The sequence below is a fragment of the Magallana gigas genome, chromosome 9, assembly GCF_963853765.1.
Source record: "Magallana gigas chromosome 9, xbMagGiga1.1, whole genome shotgun sequence".
NCBI classification, from domain to species: Eukaryota; Metazoa; Mollusca; class Bivalvia; order Ostreida; family Ostreidae; genus Magallana; species Magallana gigas.
The window spans coordinates 17,475,012-17,496,934 of NC_088861.1; the positions used below are offsets into that span (position 1 = coordinate 17,475,012).

At 33.1% G+C, this 21,923-nt stretch overlaps 2 protein-coding genes across 3 annotated transcripts; both read right to left on the reverse strand.

Annotated features, from left to right (window-relative positions):
* Positions 1–6,287: 6,287 nt before the first annotated feature.
* On the reverse strand, positions 6,288–11,236 carry LOC117691811 (BTB/POZ domain-containing protein 17). Its single transcript, XM_034478598.2, has 5 exons — positions 11,177–11,236; positions 10,008–10,293; positions 9,263–9,361; positions 8,203–9,109; positions 6,288–7,358 (listed from the first exon to the last, which is right to left on the reverse strand). Exons 2-5 carry the CDS (start codon positions 10,211–10,213, stop codon positions 7,161–7,163), a joined length of 1,410 nt encoding a protein of 469 aa, XP_034334489.2. The 5' UTR covers positions 10,214–10,293; positions 11,177–11,236; the 3' UTR covers positions 6,288–7,160.
* A 1,319-nt stretch (positions 11,237–12,555) lies between these two features.
* LOC105318843 (caspase-8) lies at positions 12,556–21,463 on the reverse strand. 2 transcript variants are annotated; one of them, XM_066072277.1, is made up of 8 exons: positions 20,979–21,463; positions 15,807–16,057; positions 15,413–15,664; positions 14,920–15,000; positions 14,360–14,659; positions 13,627–13,858; positions 12,954–13,120; positions 12,556–12,859 (listed from the first exon to the last, which is right to left on the reverse strand). In XM_066072277.1, exons 1-7 carry the CDS (start codon positions 21,299–21,301, stop codon positions 12,967–12,969), a joined length of 1,593 nt encoding a protein of 530 aa, XP_065928349.1. In that variant the 5' UTR covers positions 21,302–21,463; the 3' UTR covers positions 12,556–12,859; positions 12,954–12,966. The 2 variants fall into 2 exon arrangements, with proteins under 2 accessions (XP_065928349.1, XP_065928350.1); XM_066072278.1 differs by having other exon boundaries at positions 15,813–16,057; positions 20,979–21,461.
* Positions 21,464–21,923: the final 460 nt, after the last annotated feature.

Consider the following 21,923-nt stretch of genomic DNA (forward strand, 5'->3'; position numbering starts at 1 on the left):
CCCTTTCATTTTCCTCTTGTTCCATGCAAGATTCCGGAGGGAAATTCGGAAGTGTTTCAAATGTATGGATTAAGTGATTTTTATTATCAGCTGAACACAATATGTGCACTAAACCGCTAGGAACGTTGCAAATAACATTGTTATTGAAATGTCAACTACTTATTTCATCATTTGCAATACAGCACATTTATGCATATGTATAATTTCTTAAATGTTATGTCTTTCCACCTTACAAACTTATAATCAATAAATCATAAAACCCTGGAGAAACTTGTTCGTGTCGAAATTTCCTTTGGATAATGATTTTAAGTTTCAATCCTGCAATAACTTTGTTAACTTTTTGGAAGTTTGTATGTAACCCTAACCCCCTCCACCGTTGACAACTGCATGATTTTAATATTTGTCTTCAACACTTCACCATTTGTAAGGCTATGTTATATAATTTATTGATATATAGCATGTACTTCTATCTCACCAATGAAAGTAAAATCTAAGTATGGTGCATCATGCAAACGTCCGGTGTTCACCTAACTTTGATCATCTTTCGGAAGGACATACAACAAATACATTGTATATGTATAACAAAGTACAATATAGATGAAGATAACAAATGCACTGCTACCGCCCTCTTCGCGATTTCCTGCTAAATCGCATGAGTTTCCTGAAAAATGACCGTGCACTTGAAAAGTTCAAATCTTTTACAAGCATCGTCTGTTCAAAGTTTCTTTATTTTTAAGTACGTCAATAAAAGCTGAATCGAAAAACCCATGCCTCACAAACGCATTTGACTAAACCGAGTAATGATTGTATCGAATGATGAAAGATATGGAAAACATCACAGACAAAACACTTCTAGAAGAATGGAACTCCATTTTGCTACATCAGCTCTTGTTTAACACCGTCATTCTTTGGGTATACTGTGCTGTTGGAATTGTGGGAAACACGGTAGTTCTTTTCTTTTACAGCTTTCGAATCAAAGGGAAGCTGGAAGACAGATTCCTGATTCCTCATCTTGCTTTCTTTGATCTTTTGGCCACCATTTTCACCACCATTGACAAAACCTTGGACAATATTTTTCCAGTTATGTATCCAAACCACAGACTTTGCCAAATTTCCAACTTTACGAGCAGAGTGTTTGCCGCCACTGGAGATGGGGTTCTGTTGCTCATCGCTTTTCAGAGGTATTACAGGATTTGTCGACCTTTCCAAATCCAGCGGCCATTGCCTAACGACAGGGTGTGCCTAATCTTGATTTTCCTGGCCGCCGTGGTTTTGAATTCACCGGTATTTTTGTTCTATGATCTACATCAGGTGCCTCACCGTGACCACGATGTCATCGGGTACAGATGTGATCATATTCATCACAACGTACAATTTTCTTCAGTGATGGCAGGGTATGACATTTTTGTTTTTATCTTGATCGTTGTTGTCATGGTAACAATCATCGTGCTTTACGTCTTTATCGCAAGAGCTATCAAACGGAGTGCAGTGAATAGTAAAAAGCAATCCACAGGCAAAAGTCCAAGTTCAGAAGTCAACCAAAGCAACATTAAAGAAATCACATCTGAAACAAATGAATGCTTATTCAAATCCACTGCAGACGACAAATCCGAAAAATCGGTAAACTATACAAAAAGAAATTCATCCGTAGCTAGTCTTGGTAAATTAGCATCACTGACCGTAGCATTGCGTAATAACTACCAGACCAACCGATTTTCCTACATGTTTATGACGATTGCTCTTTTGTTCATAATCACGTATATCCCTTCGAACATCCTCAAAATGTGCGAACTTCATCACCCAGAGATGTGGATTGAACTTCCTCACTGGAGGCTCCATGTCTATTTGATCTTCCGCCAAGGGTACATTTTAAATCATGTGGTTAACCCATTTGTTTATGGGCTTTTTGATTCCGGGTTTCGTCGGGATTTGGTCCGATCTCTGAAATGCTCAAAGACTTGATTGTTAACAAACATACATGTATATACATGCATGGGACTTGATTGCCATATTCGTACAATACAATATTTAAAAAATAAACCAAAGATTTAATATTATATTTTTGTGGTAGTAATAGTATTTTGTCGGTGTATTTATTCATTTTTACGTCTATCTTTTCGATTATTAAAACGATTTAGAATTTGTATAAGTTGAAGTTGTTGATCAATTGTTTTTTTTCTATATGTAATTCCAATGGCTAATATTGACCAAAAGTATTGAAGTTCTATGTAAGTTTCAAGAATATTATATCCAGCCGATATCTGACTGTAGCATATGAATTTCACGTTAACGTATGTTTTATATATACCAGTATAAAGGTTTTGTCTATGATTTTAACTAATTGCGTTGTCAATACTGATTTGTATTTTTGCAGTTAAAGTTGAAACACAGGTTAACCTTTTTTACTATTACGCATTGTACCTATTTTTTTCATGAAAATGGAATATGTTTATGTGGTAACTTTATAACTATTTTCTGATCTTTTTTTTGGGGGGGGGGGGGGGTTGGGGGGGGGTTAGGTTATTTTCATAATATTTTAGACTCATTCTATCGTTTTATAGGTCAATGCCTTTTTTCTTACCTTGTGTGGATAAATTCATCAGATTTAGCAATCAGCACCTTGTTTTAACTACGCATGCTTGGTTATATATGTTACACATTCATTGAAAAGAAATTAAATGACGAAGACTTTTGTAATCATATAATGAAGTTAAATGATTATATGTAAAAATCAGAGTCTTATTACAGACAAGAAAAATAACATGTTCGAGAACATGGGTTTTCGTGAATATAACAGTTTTAAATAATTTTATACGCAAATTCGTGGCCATTGATTCTATCAACACTAAATGACATATTATTAGGCATTTACACTTCAATGGACTGTTAATTTCGGGAATCAACTCAACGACGAAATCAGCAAAAATTATTATTGAACGAATATAATTAGAATTTAACGAATTTTGATGAAACCTCAGTATGTGGAGCTGATAGGTTCGCAATTTTTGTGGGAATCATACAACCTGCTTGAAATCTAAAGATGAAGGGTTTTGATACTTCGGGGGAAAATGATGTAAAAATACTTCCTTCTTGGAGAAAAAACCTTCATTGATCATTTAGTGATCTTATTTCAAGATATATGTATCGGATTCTGAATATGATTCAAATTTTACTGGTTTTGGTAACAACTTTAAAAAAAATTATACAATGTAAATGATCATAAATGCATGATTTCAAATAAAGAGTGTATGAAAAATGTGAAATAAAAGTTGTGGTTTGAAAAGTTTAAAACATAGTATTATACATGATATAAACATGAGTCGTATAAGTTTAAGACAACCTTAAGAGGTAACCGTTCAAATGACTAGTAGTTTCGTTGCGACTCTTGCCTTGAAGTACTCAGTAATTCAAAACGTTATGATTTTTATTTAGAAGATAATAATACTATAGTAATGGATTTCTTTTGTTGCTTAGATCCATTGTTTCTCCTAGAAACACCAATGCTACATCAGTACATGTACAACTGCGATGTTACTGTGCAAAATCCCCAAACCGACGGCCTATGCTACAGCCATAGGAGGGTGCAAAATTCAAAAGGAATATATAAATATGAAAGGTTCGATGCAGATCTATCCGGTTCTTCATCAAAGTGTACCGGTTTTTTAAAGAATATTAACAGTCTCTAAAAAAAACCACCGAGTTTAACCCCCCAAAAAAGTCTGATAAATACTTGTACATGGAAAACGCTTTTAAAATGATGAAGATTCTGAGATTCAGATTTGTTTGCATTATGATACTTTAACTTCCCTAAAAATCTCAGTATCAGGCCATGCACTTATCGAAGAGGATGCAAAGCAAATGAAGCTTAAAAAACATAGACCGGGGGGAGGGGGTGTCAAGCCCCTTTCCTAGCTATTTTGAAAAGTTAGACATAGCCATAACCAAAACCCTTTTTCAATTTGCTTCCAATGCCACTAGAAATGTGACCTGCCGATTATGTGGACCATGACCTTTAGGTCTAATAACTTATTGTTTGCATCACATGTTCTTAAACTAAAGTTTACTTCCTGCAATTCAGTTTGGATCATACAGCTTTGTTCATTGAACTTTCGTCCACATATCTCCTATCATGTACCATAATAATCTTGTTTATTGTTTTCTTGGAGGTGTATTTGTGTTGGTTTGGCATTGGGCTTTGAATATTTTTTTTTTAATTTTGTGGGTTGTGGGTTTTTGGTCTTCAGAGAAATGAAACAGTAAAATCAAAGTATTGCACTCATCCTTTATATCATAAAACAAATAAAAATACACACTTGTCAGAAATGAGACATGAATCGAAAATGCTACAGAATAGTACAATTTACATATTAAAAAGACTCTAATGTCTATAGTAAAGCAATCGTCAAAAATAGTGAATTATTTTATCTAGTAAAGAAAATCTCCATAGTATCTACTATGTATGAAAAAGGAGGAGATAACAATAATATCATCAATAAACACTCATTTTCTAAGCAGATCAACTTCAGTATAAGCATGAACACAAAGAAAAATAAATTGGAAGCAGCAAAAAAACAGTTACATATGAAATATTAGACAAATTGGAGGTAATGTCCGATGCAAATGAATATTCTAATCCACCAAAAACTTTAACTGTTGTTAAACTGTTACAACAAAAGTTTAACACAATGTATTGGTATGTAAGTCTTTTATTACCCTTTTATTTTTATGCCTTAGATACATTTTTATATTTGGTATACAATTAACACATTAAATTTAGACAATACAAAAAAATTTAAGAATATAAAAATACACTCATGTACCAAGTTCAGCTCTATCAGGGTTTTTTCAGCGGGGGGGGGGGGGGGGGGGGTCAGCACCATTAAAAAAAATTTATTTAGTTCAACTATAAAGGAATATAAAAACAATATATTGTAGGATAATCACGTCAGACTAGGAAAAAAAATTAGTACAAGCGTTTATGTAACATACTGAAATATTTCCCTTAGAGTAAAAATGTCATGATCTGCAGTAATACATGAATTTTTTATTTTAAAAAAATACTTATTTGATATCTAAAAATAACTAATGTTTACTAGTTGTAGAAATAAAAAAATTGACAACAAAAATTAAGGAGGCTGCATGGTCAACAAATTAACCATCAGATCTACCTAAAATTTCAAGATATTTTTTCTCTATTTATATAAAAAGCTCTTTATTGAGAGGAGATCAATACCGTCTAAAAATGACCATGACCAGCGAGCCCTCTTAAACTAGATTGTGATAACTAACAAATACATCCATCAATCAGCTTGTCGGATTAGACATATAAACCAATGTTGATTTTTTTAATCAACATTCAAAATTTCCTACTTAGTCTATAAAAGGTATGACCAAAAAATTGTCATAAGTGGTATTAAGGTAAGGTTTGCGGCTTGCATTTTTTAGAGGTTCTACCAAAGTTACATAACATTTTGTTCACTATACTAAAGTCTTTTTTCTCATGAAATTCAAATGAATTTTGCCCGTCCCGTTTTATAACTACAAACGGTCAAAGTTCATGATTTCCAATTTTCATTTTGATGAAATGTAAACAATTTCGTGAAAATATGTACATTTTTTATGTGACTATTATGGGGGTTATTTATGCTTAAAATGTTCGAAAATAATATCACTATTAATATCATGATTCACTTTTATTAATTTCTGATGAACTATCTAAAAATAGAATAAAATGCAACAAAAGTCTTAATTTTGGAATACTATTATGTAAACGAAAACATCTTATTTGAAACCTTTCCAAGTCCACCGATTTCAGGAAAAACGTATCTTAGAATGTGTGTAATCTGATGTTTCTAAAACACTATTCAAAACCAATATGATGCGGATTTCGTTTTCGTGGAAATTAATAAAATGCTTGTGTCCTCTTATTTTTTCATTGAAACTAATAAACCCCGCGAAATAAAAAAAAACTGAAATCAATTATGACGTCATATAAATTTTGACGTCATAACTGAAATAAAGGGTAGTTGGTGTTACGTCACAATGAAAATGTGTGAGTTATCTCCCTGTAACCGCAAACCTTACCTTAAAAACACAAAATTAATGCTTAATAAACACATGATTTAGATCTGCCGTTCACTGACTTATAGAAATGTGACTGAGTAGTTTACGGTTTACTAAACCTGGCCATATGGCAAAATGGCACTGCCCTACAGCATGCGTGGATCCAGAAATTATTTTCAGGGAGGTCCCAGGGATAATTGTGTTTGCCAGGGGGAGTCAAAGGCTTTTTTTTTGGTCAATTTACAATGAGAATTTACTAAATTTGAAATTTCCTTGAGGGTGGGGGTTATCCAATCCCCCGATCCACACATGCTACAGTACAGATACCTTTAATTTAATCTAATCATCAAATGAATTGGGTGACAGGCATAGTCTATATTAAACCCTCTCCCATGGAAAGAAACAGTCACCTTTCAATTAAGGCATGTAAATGAACGTTAAATTGACTTTTTGGCAAATTTTCATCAAACCTGAGACAGATATACATGATTGTAATTAAAAATTCAAAGCTGAAAAGGTTGGGCCAAAGAAACCATCAATTTTTTCAAAAAGCAATGTAAGATTGTAGCTTATCAATGTATACATACAATGTATTAATGTACATAAAAAAAAATTCAGCGGAAACAAAATCTACAATGCAGTCAGATTCATAAGATGTTGTAAAATCTTACAAATCAATACACCTTACATATACACACAAATGATGAAGTATTTTATCTAGCATGTATATATATAAATATAATGCTTATTAAAAACTGCGGCATTTTACCCTCTAACACATGCTGCTAGTACACACAAATCTAAATTCATTGAAGTTGATATCTAAATAGTTGGATATTCAATATCAATATCATAAAAAATATTTCTGAAATATATAAAAATATTTAATAAATCACTACAATATGTGATTTTTGCCCCTCTTACAATATGGAATAGTAAGAGAACCAACCATCATGCACGTTAATACATAAACAGTCAATTTTAGTCCTTACACCAATTTTTTCCCCGTTATTATTTTTTTACGATTTGGTATCAGTTCTTTACTTCCTGTTTCCGTCTTTGGTATCATGGATATCAAATGATTTGGTATCAGTTCTTTATTTCTTGTTTCCGTCTTTGGTATCCTGGACGTCAATGACCTTGAGAAACAAAGTAGCCTCAAAGCGCCCGTTGACAAGATAGCGAGAGTTATTCTCCTGGAGCTTTTCAATGGATATCACGTCCTCTATCTCCAGTTTGCGGCTTTTCTCACAGAAATGGTGGGTCTTTGTCACTGAGTGGGCAACATACTGAACCTACAATAAAATAAAATCTTATTTTTAATTGTTTTTTTTTAAAAAACCTTTCACAGAAATCAAATCTTATTGAAAAAAAAAATCTTGAGATAATAATTGACAATACCTGATATCAGAAATGTTTATCCTCTTTGATTTTTTTTTACATCTTTAGTTCAGAGAGATTTAAAAAATTTCCCCTTCAAATGTGAATTAAAACAAATGCAAGAACATTTTTTAATCAAAAATATCAATTTCCTCTTCAAACCTCAACCACAAATTTGAAGAATACAGTGGAAAGTGAAAGCTATTGTGGTTTCATTACTTTGTCTACTAATCTGAAGGCCAAATTTTTGTGGAGTAAAAAATTCACACCACTCAAGGAAGTGTAAACTTGTGGGAATTAAGGGGCAATAAATATATAAATAAACACTTTTGCACATATACTTGGTATGATGATCATACATTTATTATATAAATCAATAATTGTTGAGTACCATTTTTAGTGGATTTTATTGTCAGGTTAATCAAGGAAATCTTAAATGATATAAGATTTCCTTGATCAACCTGACAATAAAATCCACAGAAAATGGTACTCAACAATTATTGATGAAACCACAATTGAAAAACTTGATAGAGAAGAGCAACAATTTATTAATTCTTTTTAATTGACCTGTAAATAATCTTAATGAACAAACTGTACAATGGTACTAACAACTAGAGGAACTGTTTTCAACAGGAAAATCATAAGGAAATATTAAGAGTCCACATATCTTTGATAAGGTAAGTACTTATTTTTACTTTAAATCATCTGATCAGACTGCAAAATATATTTGACGTTCTAAAATAAGAAGTTTAAGAATACCTGGTTTTTCTTTCCATAAATGACCATTGTAACCTCAACGGTCACAACTTCGGGCGTAAGGATGGGGTTCATGCGACGTACAACGAGAGTTGTCTTTTCATTGTGTTTTCCAAGGTAGGTCTGGTACAACATGTGCGGCTGAAAGTACCCCTTTGGGAAAAACTCCACATGAAACGAGGCCTTGGCCTGGTCAGTGGTGTTGCTGGAAGGATTGAACTGGAGAGGAACTTTGAAGTTGTCCACGATTATCTTGCTGTCAATTTTGGCCTTCACCTGGTAATTTATCAAGGTCAAAGGGCAGGAGATGCCGTAACTAGGTGCACTGTAGTTTCTGTGAGGTTCATGCATGGTGTTGGACAGCTTCTCCACGTCCTCGCTGAGAAGAGAGTGCCGTCGGTACGCCTGCAGGAACTTCTCGCTAAATACGTGATGATTCTCCTTATAGAGATCAGAGCTCTCGATGTCGTACAACTGTTTTGGCGTCATCAGGGAAAATCGCACCAATGGCAGCAGCTCTTTCAGCACCCCACCAATGTCATCTTGATGACCGAACCATTCTGCTAATTTCCTCCACAAAACGTACTCGCTCTCCACCACAATGTCTGAACTACTCAAAAACTCCTGAACTTCGAACTTGTTCAGCACCAACCAATCAGGAGAGTTCTGGACAATGTGAAAATTTGATAGTATGAATCTAAAAGTCTCCTCTTTTAGCTTTTCGTAGCCCCTGATTTTGGCATACTGGTACCATGATAGGGTTCGATTTGTGTCTGGGGACTCAACGACGTGCTGTGACATGTACTGAACACAGGACTCGCATAGTGAGGGTATACAGTACTTGTCTGCAAGGATTAACACAGGCAGCACTGTGGAAGTGGTCAATGTCACGCTGCCACAGTACAGATATCTGACAAAATAAACCAACAGCAAAATATCAACTATCATAGAATGAAAACCATCACCAATGATTACTAATACTATCAAAGCACCATGTATGAATGAATGCACAGGGGCCAAGCCCGTTATCTAACAGTGCATCTCATTCTGTGGGTCTGGTTACCTTAAAAAGTCCCTAAATACAGGCAGGCATTCCTCTTCCTCTGTAAGTGTGACCTCGGGCTGGTTGGCCTCGTGCCACTGGTTCTCATTCAACATGGCTCTAAAATTGATCATTACAGATTGATACATACTGTTGCCAGTGTTTTAATACGCCAAAGTAATGAGATTATCTGCATGACAAAAGAATTATTAATAAATTCAAACTGATACTGTATATCTGGGGGGGGGGGTTTCGCGTGTTACAAAATTTTGCGAAAATGGGAAAAATCTGTAACATTTTTAATTTGCGACAGTCATTTTTTGCGATTTAAAAAGTTTCGTATAGAAAATAATAATGTAAAAGTGATCGCAAAAAAAGCAAAAATTAAATCATTGCGAAAATTAACGGATATACGGTACATGTAGTAAATCTCACTTCAAAATTATTTAACAGTTTCTGTTGTTGGCAAGATATATATATATATATATATACATATATATTAAATATATATACATATATATTAAATGCATGATAAATACAAAGATTAAACTATTTAACAGTTAACTACATGTATTACTATTCACTTGCATGAGTATTTATGAAAAAAAATACACAATCTGTGATTGTGTCATATCACAAAATGTTTATCGATTTTCAAAAATTGTATACATATTAAATGTTAAAATCCAACAGAAGATATCCATGTATTTAACAATTTTCAAATAATGCATTGTTACTGCTGTCATCCAATGCCAATTTCACTTACTGAAAAACGTCACTTGCTGTGATTAAAACAAACTTGTGCACGGAGTACCGAGTCAGGCCCACAACTATGACAATGTCACTCAAGTTCTTGCTCTCAAACAGTTCCTGAAAACGGTGGACAACATGTTTCCCGTCCTCAACAGTTTCCTCCGAGGGGTCTTTCGGAGGAACTAAGTCTGAGGATGAACAAACTCTTTTGGCATCCATTCTGTGGGAAGGTCAAGATTCCTTGGCTAATTCTATTTCTGAGTCAGATCATTATGACTAGTTGCCTATACATGTATAACCTACAAATAGCTACAAATGTAAATACATGTTTTTCAGCTATTATATCTTCTTTTTCCAAGCTTAATAATTAACTTGCTTTTACAGTTGCATATATATTTTTTTTTAAATAATTTTTTAAATCATATAAATCTAATTGACAGTTTCAAAAATAATGAAATTGTATATTCATGTTCTTTATTAAACAAGAATTAAACACAAAAACTTGTCTTATGTTGAATAAACCTATGAAATCTTTCAGATGTTTCCAATTTTCATGGGGGTGATCCTATTGATTATGCTTTTATTAGTAGAATGTTTGTGGGAGTTAATGCATGAGGCGAAATAGCTTTTAAATATGAACCGACAAGTATTGATTTAACTATTAAGTTATCATTACACTGATTGGTAAATTTTACGGGGCTGTCATATGTATTGTTCACAGACGCTTGGGTTTCGATGTGTGCATATGTATAAATACATTGTGTATTTATATGTATATTAGCTATGTATCATGTACACATGCATACACTGAGACCAAAGCATCCGTGATATTGTTAAGTTTCATATCAAAATGAAACACTGCATTATAGCACTAATGCATTAAATGAAATAACTACATGTAAATGCATGAAAAATTATTCAAAATCACAATGTCCCACAAAATGTACATTAATCCTTAGCTCAGGTCTATTTCAGTATTTTTTACCCAGGAACCATAGTATAAAACGTACGTATATAGACCATGCATTCAGCGTCCAGCTTATTTCAATTTCTAAGAACAATACAACATATGCATGAACATCCAAACTTTAGAGCATAAGAGAAGAACATGAAGTATAAAGTGCATATGATTAGGGTGCATTTCTGCACATCACTAACAAATAAACGGCAAACAAAGATTACCTGTGTAGCTGTCAGAAAAATGGCGAAACAGCAACTTGTTAACTCGTTCTTCAGATATTCGTCTCTTAAATCTCTTATGCATTTTATCCAAACAATTATCATATACTTGTACATTAAAAGCATAATAAAAGATCTGTGTGTTTTATATATTCATTATGATATTTTAATAATTATTATGAAATTATAAATTTCACCCGGGGGGGGGGGGGGGGGGGTCTCGGGCCTCCTCCTCCCTCCCTCTATCCCGATAGATTCGCGCATGAGAACTTAATATGATTTTGCATGTAGGTGTAGAAATATGCCACTATACGGCTATAGAGACCGATTGGAGCGGGAATGGACACCGGGACCCTACGCAGTTCTATATATAAGATGTACACTAACTGCATGTCGACATCCATAATCACCATTTATATATTAATAGGATTATGAAGAATGAATTAAAAAGTACGAAAGGGAAAAAAATATATAAATCGGGTATGATAATTTTAGCTATACAGAAAACATAGATTTTAGTATTGCAAAATCATTATATTAAACGTACATGCATGTATATAAAACCTTTGCAGTCAAGACCGCTTAGTTTTTTAACGCACATCTTATTACAGACCATGGACGGATCCAGAAATTTTTTCCAGGGGGATGTGGAAAGGGGCGAGGGATATCTTTGTTTTCCAGGGGGGAGGGGGGGGGCTATTTTCGATAATTTTATTACGTAAATTTCAAAAATTTGAATTTTCCAGAGGGGAGGCGTCGGGTGTCCCGACCCCCCGTTCTAGATCTGCATATACAGACACGTGTCTCTTACATGTACATTTGTATATATATATATTTAAGTTTGCTGTATACTGTAAACAAGGGTTAAGTATTGAATTTTGTCCATGTAAGTATTTCTTTTTTTTTTATTCAAAATCTTTCGGTATTAAGGTTCTGGAGTTGTTGAGTGGTTCCAATACTGAACCAGCTAGGTCACTTTTTTGACTCCACCCAGGAATACAGTTAGTATACACAGAAAGGACTGATATCCCAGTACACATGTACATTTATTAATTTTTTTCAAATCAGGTTAATTCCGCGAGAAGGCGTCCATGCACTTTATGTTTTGGGGGTTTAAAATTCAATTGAATAAAAAAATTGACTCCATATAAAATGGAATTGCATCCAAGTATTTCTTTAAGTGGATTTTCGAATTCCCAAATTTTTTATGCATTTTTATTTTCTATTGAAGTGTTGGGGAGGGAGGGGGTGCCCGGTTCTTCCTTGAACATCCCGCGGCACCAGTTCCGGAAGTTGCATGTGCATACACTTCTACTCTCTCCTAGCTGAATCTTATTATATATACAAGCTGATCAGGACGATGAACAACACAGAACAAATAATAAGAAAACCAATTTTATTACAGTATACATGTACATGTACATAATAGATATTCTGAAAATTATTATTAAAATACCAGATTTTATACATTGATTATTTAAAAATATACAATATATAGATATTCGAGTATAAGATGCTAGATATTATACATAATATTGTGTGCACTAACATAAAAAAAACATCGGCTTGGGACGATCACTGACCGTAGCAATAAATTTAAATACATGTACAAACTAACAATACATTTATAGCAGCATCTGGCCAGCGGCGGGTTACGAACAGTCAGGCTTCTGAGTCCGCCCTCCCCTTGGAAAAAAGAAGAAGAAGAAAACTAAATGAACAGAATTATAAAACTTTAAAAAAGAAGTTCGAGTAAAATTTTAATTTGAAATATAAATACCGTTTGGTCTAGCCTAGACCTCGGTTTCAACAGGAAACAGGTAGAATTTCTTAGTCAGTCGGACTTTGGGTTCCGGAATCTGGGCCGCTATTTGTCCTCCACTAGTTCGTCCGATTGTTTGACTGACGTCACGGTTGACTTCCACCAGAATGGATATGACGTCCTCTCTGGGAAATAAATGCAGACAATTCAAATTACATAAAAAAAATTAACGTCAATATGACTAAGTCAGCAATTATTATTTTAACAAACTTTAGTTTCATTAAATGTTCAATGGAATATATAGTTTTTACTCCATTTTTACCTGACAGATATCGCGAATTATGAATACAAGAATCTGGAAAAACTGTCGCTTTTTATGTTTGATTTTCACGTATATCCGGTAATTTTCGCGATGGTCTAATTTTGTTTATTTCTTTTTCGCAATTGCTTTAACATTGCATATCAATTACCTCTGATACATAGGAATTATATCCGGTATTGTTTGCTATTTATAAGAATGTTATTTAAATCTCAAATAATGACTGAAGAAAAGAATAAAAGTTACACATTTTTCCCATTTTCGCATGTTTTGTGACACGCGAAAAAAAAATCCCCAAACGGATTGTCGGGTAGTTCTTTACTAGTTTTACAATTAAGTCTATAGCTAGCTTAGGATAAATTAAGTATATACCTGGGTGAGTGTGCTTTTAGATGCTTGACAAGGGATTGAACAAAGAAAGACCCCTTGCCATTCCGAAAGGAAACGTAACCCGGCATCGTGGAGTGAGCGATCAGGAAATCGGCCTCCGCGGGCGCCAAATTCAGTTGATGTAGATGAGGAACTTCCGTCATCACTTCCGCCATATTGGGAACCAAATTCGTGTCGCTCTCTGCCATGACAGGCGCATTTGTTTGATGCCAGACTGAAAATTTTAACACATTGAGCGAGTTATTTGATATATCATAGAAATACCGCAGTATATTCAAAACTCTGTCATCTACTAAGCGGTTTTGAACTCTTTTTTTTCGCTTTTTTCCATTATTGTTAAGATCGTCGTTATTCTCAAGATGAATGTGGGCCGACAAATTGCTCTTTGAATTTACTTTATTTAAAGAAGACAAATTAAACAAGTCTCAATTTAATCTGAAACATAACTATCCTAACATACTTCTACAGTATTGCTGTGGAAAGCTCTCTAAAGAAATAATGAAAATTATAATAATTCTTTTTGAGTAGGTTTAATACATGTAGATAGTATGAAAAGATCCATTACCATATAGGCCTTTAACGAAATAGACAAGAATACTTGATGAATTTGCCAAGTAAATATGAGATGCCATTAGAAATAAATTCTCTGTTTTTTATTCTTTGGAAATACCAGGTACATTTTGTTCTTATCTATTTTAGAAATAACCCTTCTTACCATCTTGAGTGTCTTTTCCTTGACAGGCTTGAAAGATGAAAAATTTAGGTTTTCCCGCCAAGCTAGGACAGTTGTCGGCGCGGAAGAGTGACGTCATGAAGTTGATCGGAAGATCCTGGCCACAGGCACCAGATACCACGTTCAAGTTACCGTGACTCAGGGTGCAGACTACCAAGGCTCCGTTATCCTTATGGTCTATCTGTTGAATCTCTCCTAGTAGCTGAGTGATTTCCTGGCACGTGTTATTATTGTACACCCGCACATCAAAGCCAAACAATTTGAATGAGTACTCCAGCAAGTCTGAAATTAGTAATTATTTAAAAATATAGATTTATTGATTTTTTTTCGTACAGATATAGAAAATATCTATTTGTTTACATTCTTTAAGTCGGAATCAGTGAGATTGACTGTAAAACATTTATATTAAATATCCCGATTTTAAGTGTTTACTTTTTTTTAAATTTTTGTACTTACATGTAACAGTTCTTCTCAAAAGCATACACTCCCTAAAAATGATTGAATATAATCACTTAGCCTAATAAATTTTCTAGTAAACTTACCCCTATCCGCATTTGTTCCGTTTCTGGTGGGGTGTGTATTTGCATTGGCAAATATTTCGTTATTGAGGATAATGCAGATTCCTAAAAGGATAAAATAACTAAAGTCATATAACTCACCCTGGAAAAGCACAGTACCGCTTCAAATCATAATTCCTTAATTACTACCATCTTCATTGAAATGTATCCTACTGTACAATGTCATGTATCAAAGATCAGCTTCTCTGGCCACGAGTTTTTAGGGTCCATTTCGCCTACCCCTACATAGGCGACGAATATATGGACCAAAACCTCTTGGCTAGCAGAGATGCTCTAAGAAATATCTTTTTTTAAATAATCATACACATTTGATTTTGAACAAAATTGAATTAATAATTCATACATAAATAAATGAAAACGCTAAAAATATTGGGAATAAATAAATAAAATTGAATGTTTAAAATTGCACTTTTTTGTATTTCAAGACTTTTTTAAAATTAAAATTTACATATCGTACCTGCATTTTTCCCCTTGTCATAAGCCCCGAGTCGAGACGGCAGAGTGGTGGCGGAGAATCCACTGGGGGCGCCGTCCGGGGTCATGGTGGAACCACCGCTGGGTGGTGGGTCATAAGTGGCCTCTTCTGACCCCGCCCTATCTTCGACTTGAGTACCCAGCTGGGTGTGGGTTTGTGCCTCATCATGCTCACCCACTTCTTGCACAGGGGCCTTATCAGTCTGTCCGCCAGTCGCTCTAACAATGGCAATGCCTATGATTGATAGGATTGATATGGTAAATCAGCTCTCTCCGTCTCTCTCTCTCTCTCTCTCTCTCTCTCTCTCTCTCTCTGAATCCCAGAAGCAATGTTCTAGGTACAAATATGTTATGTAAAATTTTGTTTTTTTAATTACAATTACAATTAATTCCTTTTATAAAATCCTCCAGTAATCCCGGTAGGTTTTCATCCGCCGCATACAAGGTTTTCAGCAACGGAAACATTTCCGAGTCGGACAGTCTCTCCTCCAGAACGTCCAGACAATCCCAGACGTCCCGGATCAGATCCAGGGTCCTCTTCCCGACCCCTACTTTGGAGGACAGGTACGCTTTCAAGTTCTTTAACTCATCTTTGCCGGTTTCTTCTCCCACTTTATACAACAGCTTTCTAAAAAAAAAAAAAAAAAAAGAAGATCAAATAAATAAAAAACTAAAAAATTAAATACCTGTATATTAAAAAATCATATTCAATGATTTTAAAAAAAACACCACATTTTCAAACCATCAACATCCACCAATTCTAATTCTATATTATAATAACGTGTGTCAAATTGTCTTACCAAACCCAGATTGTGGATCCGCTCCTTATACGATGCCATTCAACAAATAGTTCCTATTTTCAGAATAGGAACTATTGTATTATTGTTATGTCAAAAAAAATCAATAGAAAATATTAAAAGAAGACAAAAAATAAATGTATAATCTTAAATACATTCAACCACAATCTGTTACCGTAGAGTAAATATGATTAATATATATGGAACGCCATGGCTGCCTTATAGCATTCGACTATAGGTACATTATGTCAAATTACCATTACATTATGTCAAAGTCCATTACGTGGTGTGAATATATCTTAACGCTAGGTCAAATCGTTATTACGTGATGTCAAAAGCACGTTAGGTGAAGTAAACATGTCTTTACATTATGTCAACTTTTTATGTTGTGATGTAAAATCACCCTTACGTTATGCCAACATTGTACAACCAAAGGTCAATACATCATGACATTAGTTCGACACTGTATTACATGGGGCGAATGTATCCTTACATTATGTCAACATTTTATTACATGATATCAATATATCCTTACATTATATCAACACCGCAGTACGTATCGCGATTCTATCCTTACATTATGTCAACATTTTATTACATGATATCAATGCATTTTTACATTTTATCAACACTTTATTACATGGTGTAAATATATCGTTTTATTATGTCAAACCTTTATAACTTGATGTCATAAGTTTATGACGTTATGTCTAAACTTAATAACGTGATGTGAAGAAGTCTTTGCTGTAGGTCAGTTCTCTTTTTCATGATGTACATGCTCCATTACTTTAAGGTGAAACATCATTTCGTTACGCGAACACGGATACATCGGCCTTTCTATATACATGTACAAGGAAACGATAAGCTTACCCAAATGTATCCAGGGGTTATTGAAACTTTGTGGAACAGAACGGAATCAGTAAAGGGTCATCCAATGGGAAAATAGAAATTTAAAAATAATGATTTATTTTGTTTTTATTCATTTCATTTCAAAATAAGATTGATCTTTAATTTTATTGTTTAAATTCGTTGTTTAAAGAAAAATATACATAATTATATTACTTACTACTCTAATATTAACATATTACAGTATTTTCACGGCAGAACTTACTAACTAGTTTAAGCTAGCAAAAAATATTCTCTATTAGTTAGAGATTTAAAACAAACGAAACGCATTCCAAAGCATACCATCTTTAAAATTACAATGTCAGCAGTGCTTGACTTATTTGTAAGATTCTGGTTCCGTTACGTTCCGCAATATATTATTACCCCTGTGGATATTGGTATTCAACGGAACAGAACGGAATGAGCGAAAATTTCCTTCTCAACCTATTTTCACGCCTATTCTATACTTGCAACGAAAATATATGTAACATTATCATACATTTAACTGTTTACAAAAACCAACACTCATGCTGTCGAATTATTTCATTTAATTAAAAATTAGTAAGTTACATGTATGGGGCAAACCCTGAAGACAGTACCGATTCTACCAAAAGTGTTTGCCTTTCTTTATAATAATTCTGAAATCGGCGAATACAGTTACCCTCTCTTATTTGTGTGCGTTTTTATTATGACATATTTCTGATTTATACCCTCTGTCTGAACAATTACCTAAAACAAACATTTCATAAAAACATCTATATCAAGGTGGAGAAGGTCTTTAAAGGGGCTAAAGATCTCTTGTAATTTATTTGTAGATTTTATTTCATATAAGTTATCAAGTGCCCTCTTGGATGAAAAGGAGAAAATTTATTCAGAGGAACGTAGCGTACCCCCTCCACAAACACCATTCCCACCCCCTCTGCAGCAATAAGAAAAAAATCATTTTCATAGCATAATAATTTTGTAGCAGAACGGTCATACCTACATGTGTAGTTAGGGTCAGTATCCTTAATTTAAGATAGCAATAGCAACGTTTACTTTTAACTACTAAATACTTTATTTTAACTACTAAATACTTTGAGACTAAATTTTAGAAAATTTAATATGCACTGGGTGTCTGCGCCACGACATACAGGCTTTAACGATAAAGAACCCTGACTGCTAAATGACTGAGTGTGTAGTAACGAACGTAATTTGAATATTATTGAAGTAAAAAAAGTATAAATCAAAAATAAAATTTTAACCCCCCCCCCCCCAAAAAAAAAAAACCAATGAAGGGGTTATTTTTAGATTTTATATCCATTTCATTTTAAATATTCAAGGGCCGATGAGCACGAGAAAACTTGGATTTTAAGTCTTATTCTTATAACTTAGGTCTATCTAAACTATAAATTCAATGTTTAAATACGTAAATGTTCATTCACTCTCGAGAAATTAAATTGTCAGCAACTAAGTCTTTTACAGCTTTCAGAAGACCTATATATATGCCTATATATATTTTCATTCTTGTATGATTAAATCACTGCTTCTTACTAGTATCTACTGTTGGGGTTTTTCTGGGTCCATTTGGGTAAATCGGCGTACCGTTTCTATATAGTAAATTTTGTATTTAAAACATGACAAATATACAAAGACCAAGGCTTTCGTGTTTGTATAACGGAATGATGTTTCGACTTAAAGTAATAGAGCGTATACATCACGGAATAGAGACTTTGCCTAATATAAAGACTTATTTACATCACGTAATAAAGTTTAGACAAAAAGTCAAGACATTTTCGTATCAAGTAATGTACTTTTGACATAAAGTGATAAAGTGTTGACATAATGAAAGGATGAGATAACACCATGTATTAAGGTGTTGATAAAATGTAAAAATGCATTGATATCATGTAATAAAATGTTGACATAATGTAAGGATAGAATCGCGATACGTACTGCGGTGTTGATTAATGTAAGGATATATTGAAAGCATGTAATAAAATGTTGACATAATGTAAGGATACATTCGCCCCATGTAATACAGTGTCGAAATAATGTCATGATGTATTGACCTTTGGTTGTACAATTTTGGCATAACGTAAGGATGATTTTACATCACAACGTAAAAAATTGACATCATGTAAAGACATGTTTACTTCACCTAACGTGCTTTTGACATCACGTAATAACGATTTGACCTAGCGTAAAGATATATTCACACCACGTAATGGACTTTGACATAATGTAATGATAATTTGACATAATGTACCTATAGTATTATGCTATAAGGCAGCCATGGCGTTCCATAAATATATGTACATGTATAAATGCAGGATCGAAACAAAAATACATGTCTATTGAAGTTCAATTGGGGTGCTAAAACGCGGAACGGAAATAGGAACTCATTTAAACAGAAGTCTTATTTTCTGATATCAAAAAATCGATTTTCTGTTACCAGAAAATACAAATGATTTTTTGATATCAAAAAATACTTTTCTGATATCAAGAATTCGAATTTTATATCAAGAATTGATTTTCTGATATCAAGAATTGATTTTCTGATATCAAGAATTAAATGTTTTCATATAAAAAATCAACTTAATTTCTTGATATCAGATAATCTATTTTGTGATATCAGAAAATCATTTTTTTTTTATATCAAGAATTCGAATTTGCGATATAAAAAATGTTTTTCTGATATCACAAAATAATTTTTTTTATTTCAAGAATATTTTTTGATATCAAGAATTGTTTTTTTATATCAATAATTTGAATTATTGATATCAAATATTTATTTTTTGATATCAGAAAATACCTCAAAAATATAAGAACGGTGCCTCAAAGACACGTGTGTTGTCGATTCCACTAGTCTCGCTGGGGTAGGCGAGACTAACACCAGTGGGTGCCGAGAACATCCTGATTTTTTTTTCAATATTAAAATAGAGATCTTGCTCATCAAGAATAACGACACGATTGGTTTAAAGGGACTTGGACACGATTTGAGATCAAATTTTTATGTATAAAATTGTTTACTGGTGCATTTTAAATGATTGACTAAAATATTGAATTTTAAAATCAAGTTATAAGCGAGATACAGAGGGGAAAATTAGTTGTTATGTAAACAAAGCTCGAGTCTTATAGTTGTTTACAAAATATGTAATGTAGAGATTTACTATTTCTTTGACAAAATGACAGTAAAAACAATTTTAACTAACTCAATATCTTCATAAAAACTAGTATCAACCAAAAAAAAGATACATTTGATTGAAACTTACACCAATACGACACATATGTAAAAATGACAATATTCGAGCTTTGTTTACAAAACAAAAAATTATGAACTCTTTATATCTTGCGTACAACTTGATATTTGACTTTCAAATTTTGATATAGCATTAAAAACTTCTATATTTATCAATTTATACATTGAAAATGGAAAAATAAAATTTGAAAATTTTAAGTCAAATTGTGTCCAAGTCCCTTTAAGAGACTGAATACAAAATATCAAAATTAGATGGCGCAAATGGTTTGAGTTAACTGGCTTATTTATACACTGTGAAAGTCTTGCCAAGATTTTCAACAAAGACGATATTTTTGGAATATAGGATCTTTAAAATTTCAATATATATATATATATATATATATATATATATATATATATATATATATATATATATATATATATATATATATATATATATATATATATATACACCCACTTCGTGGAATGACGACGTTTTATACTTCGCATTTTTATTGTTTAATTAAAGTATCATGCACCGAACCGGTCATCGTTATAAATAGACCTGAAGATATATGGGACAGGGTGGGGTTTCCCTTTATCTAAAAATAGAATCGAAAAATAAACACGCAGTTTAAGCCACCCACCTTCTTGTGTTTACAAATGTTTCTCTTGATGACTGTTTACATGGCCCTTCTCCAACTTCGTCTAATGCAGAAACAAGATTGTTTTTCCCCATGATTAGAAACGCTTGCTTCAAAAACAACAAGTCGGTTTCTTCGGTCCCGCATTTGATGACTGCTTTTTTCTCAAGATCCTCAAAAAATTCAAGACGATTTTCCTTTTCTTTTATCCTTTTTCTGTTGACAATGTCTTTGGCAAGAAAAGTAAGACTTTGAAAGTCGTCACTGCTCAGTTTTTCGTTGATTTCGATTAATAACATACGACAGTTACTCGTCGTCGCCTCCATAATTCTTATGTTTACAAAACATGCGCGCAGGGCATGTTACAAACGATTGTGCAATACACAAAAATATATAACGGAAGTTAATTAAATGACAATATTACATGTATGGAAAGCCTCGATCGCCTCTTTTATGCATAATTTTCATTTTTTTATTCAATGATGTGGATTAGATTTCTTTTTGAAATCTTAATCAAATTTATCGATTTATTGATATTTAATGAAAATTTCATTCGTATGTATGGCGAAGATTTTTTTAAGTGTTAAAAAAAGACACCCCCTAAAAACATAAAGCAAGCAAAAAAAAAGAATTATAATAATGTTTATAATAAAAACCTCTTCAAAAAAAAAATCAAACAAAGAAACAAAAAAAAAAAACCCAAACAGAACCAAAAAGTAATATAGTACCCTAATATTCAAAACGTAATTCTCATGTATTGTAAACAGTCCAGCTATTTATATCAAACTAGATTTTCCAACATTACTTATGAATTGGCTGACTGCCACAAATTGACACAATCGTTATTTAAAGCGAAAATAAATAGACCATATGATAGTAGTTGTGAAAACAAAAATAGAAGGAATATATTTATCGAGTCACGTCTCGAGTAGATGTAGGTGAAAAACC

Bases quoted from the DNA above. Each gene is read 5' to 3' on its own strand.
- LOC117691811 (XM_034478598.2), bottom strand. From the start codon at position 10,213: ATGGATGCCAAAAGAGTTTGTTCATCCTCAGACTTAGTTCCTCCGAAA. The intron at 9,362-10,007 runs GTAAGTGAAATT...GATCAATTTTAG, and splicing joins ACAGCAAGTGACGTTTTTCA to AGCCATGTTGAATGAGAACC. The intron at 9,110-9,262 runs GTAACCAGACCC...TTATTTTGTCAG, and splicing joins GTATTTAGGGACTTTTTAAG to ATATCTGTACTGTGGCAGCG.
- LOC105318843 (XM_066072277.1), bottom strand. From the start codon at position 21,301: ATGGAGGCGACGACGAGTAACTGTCGTATGTTATTAATCGAAATCAAC. The intron at 16,058-20,978 runs GTGGGTGGCTTA...TTTTTTTTTTAG, and splicing joins ACATTTGTAAACACAAGAAG to AAAGCTGTTGTATAAAGTGG. The intron at 14,660-14,919 runs GTAAGTTTACTA...TACTAATTTCAG, and splicing joins CGGAACAAATGCGGATAGGG to ACTTGCTGGAGTACTCATTC.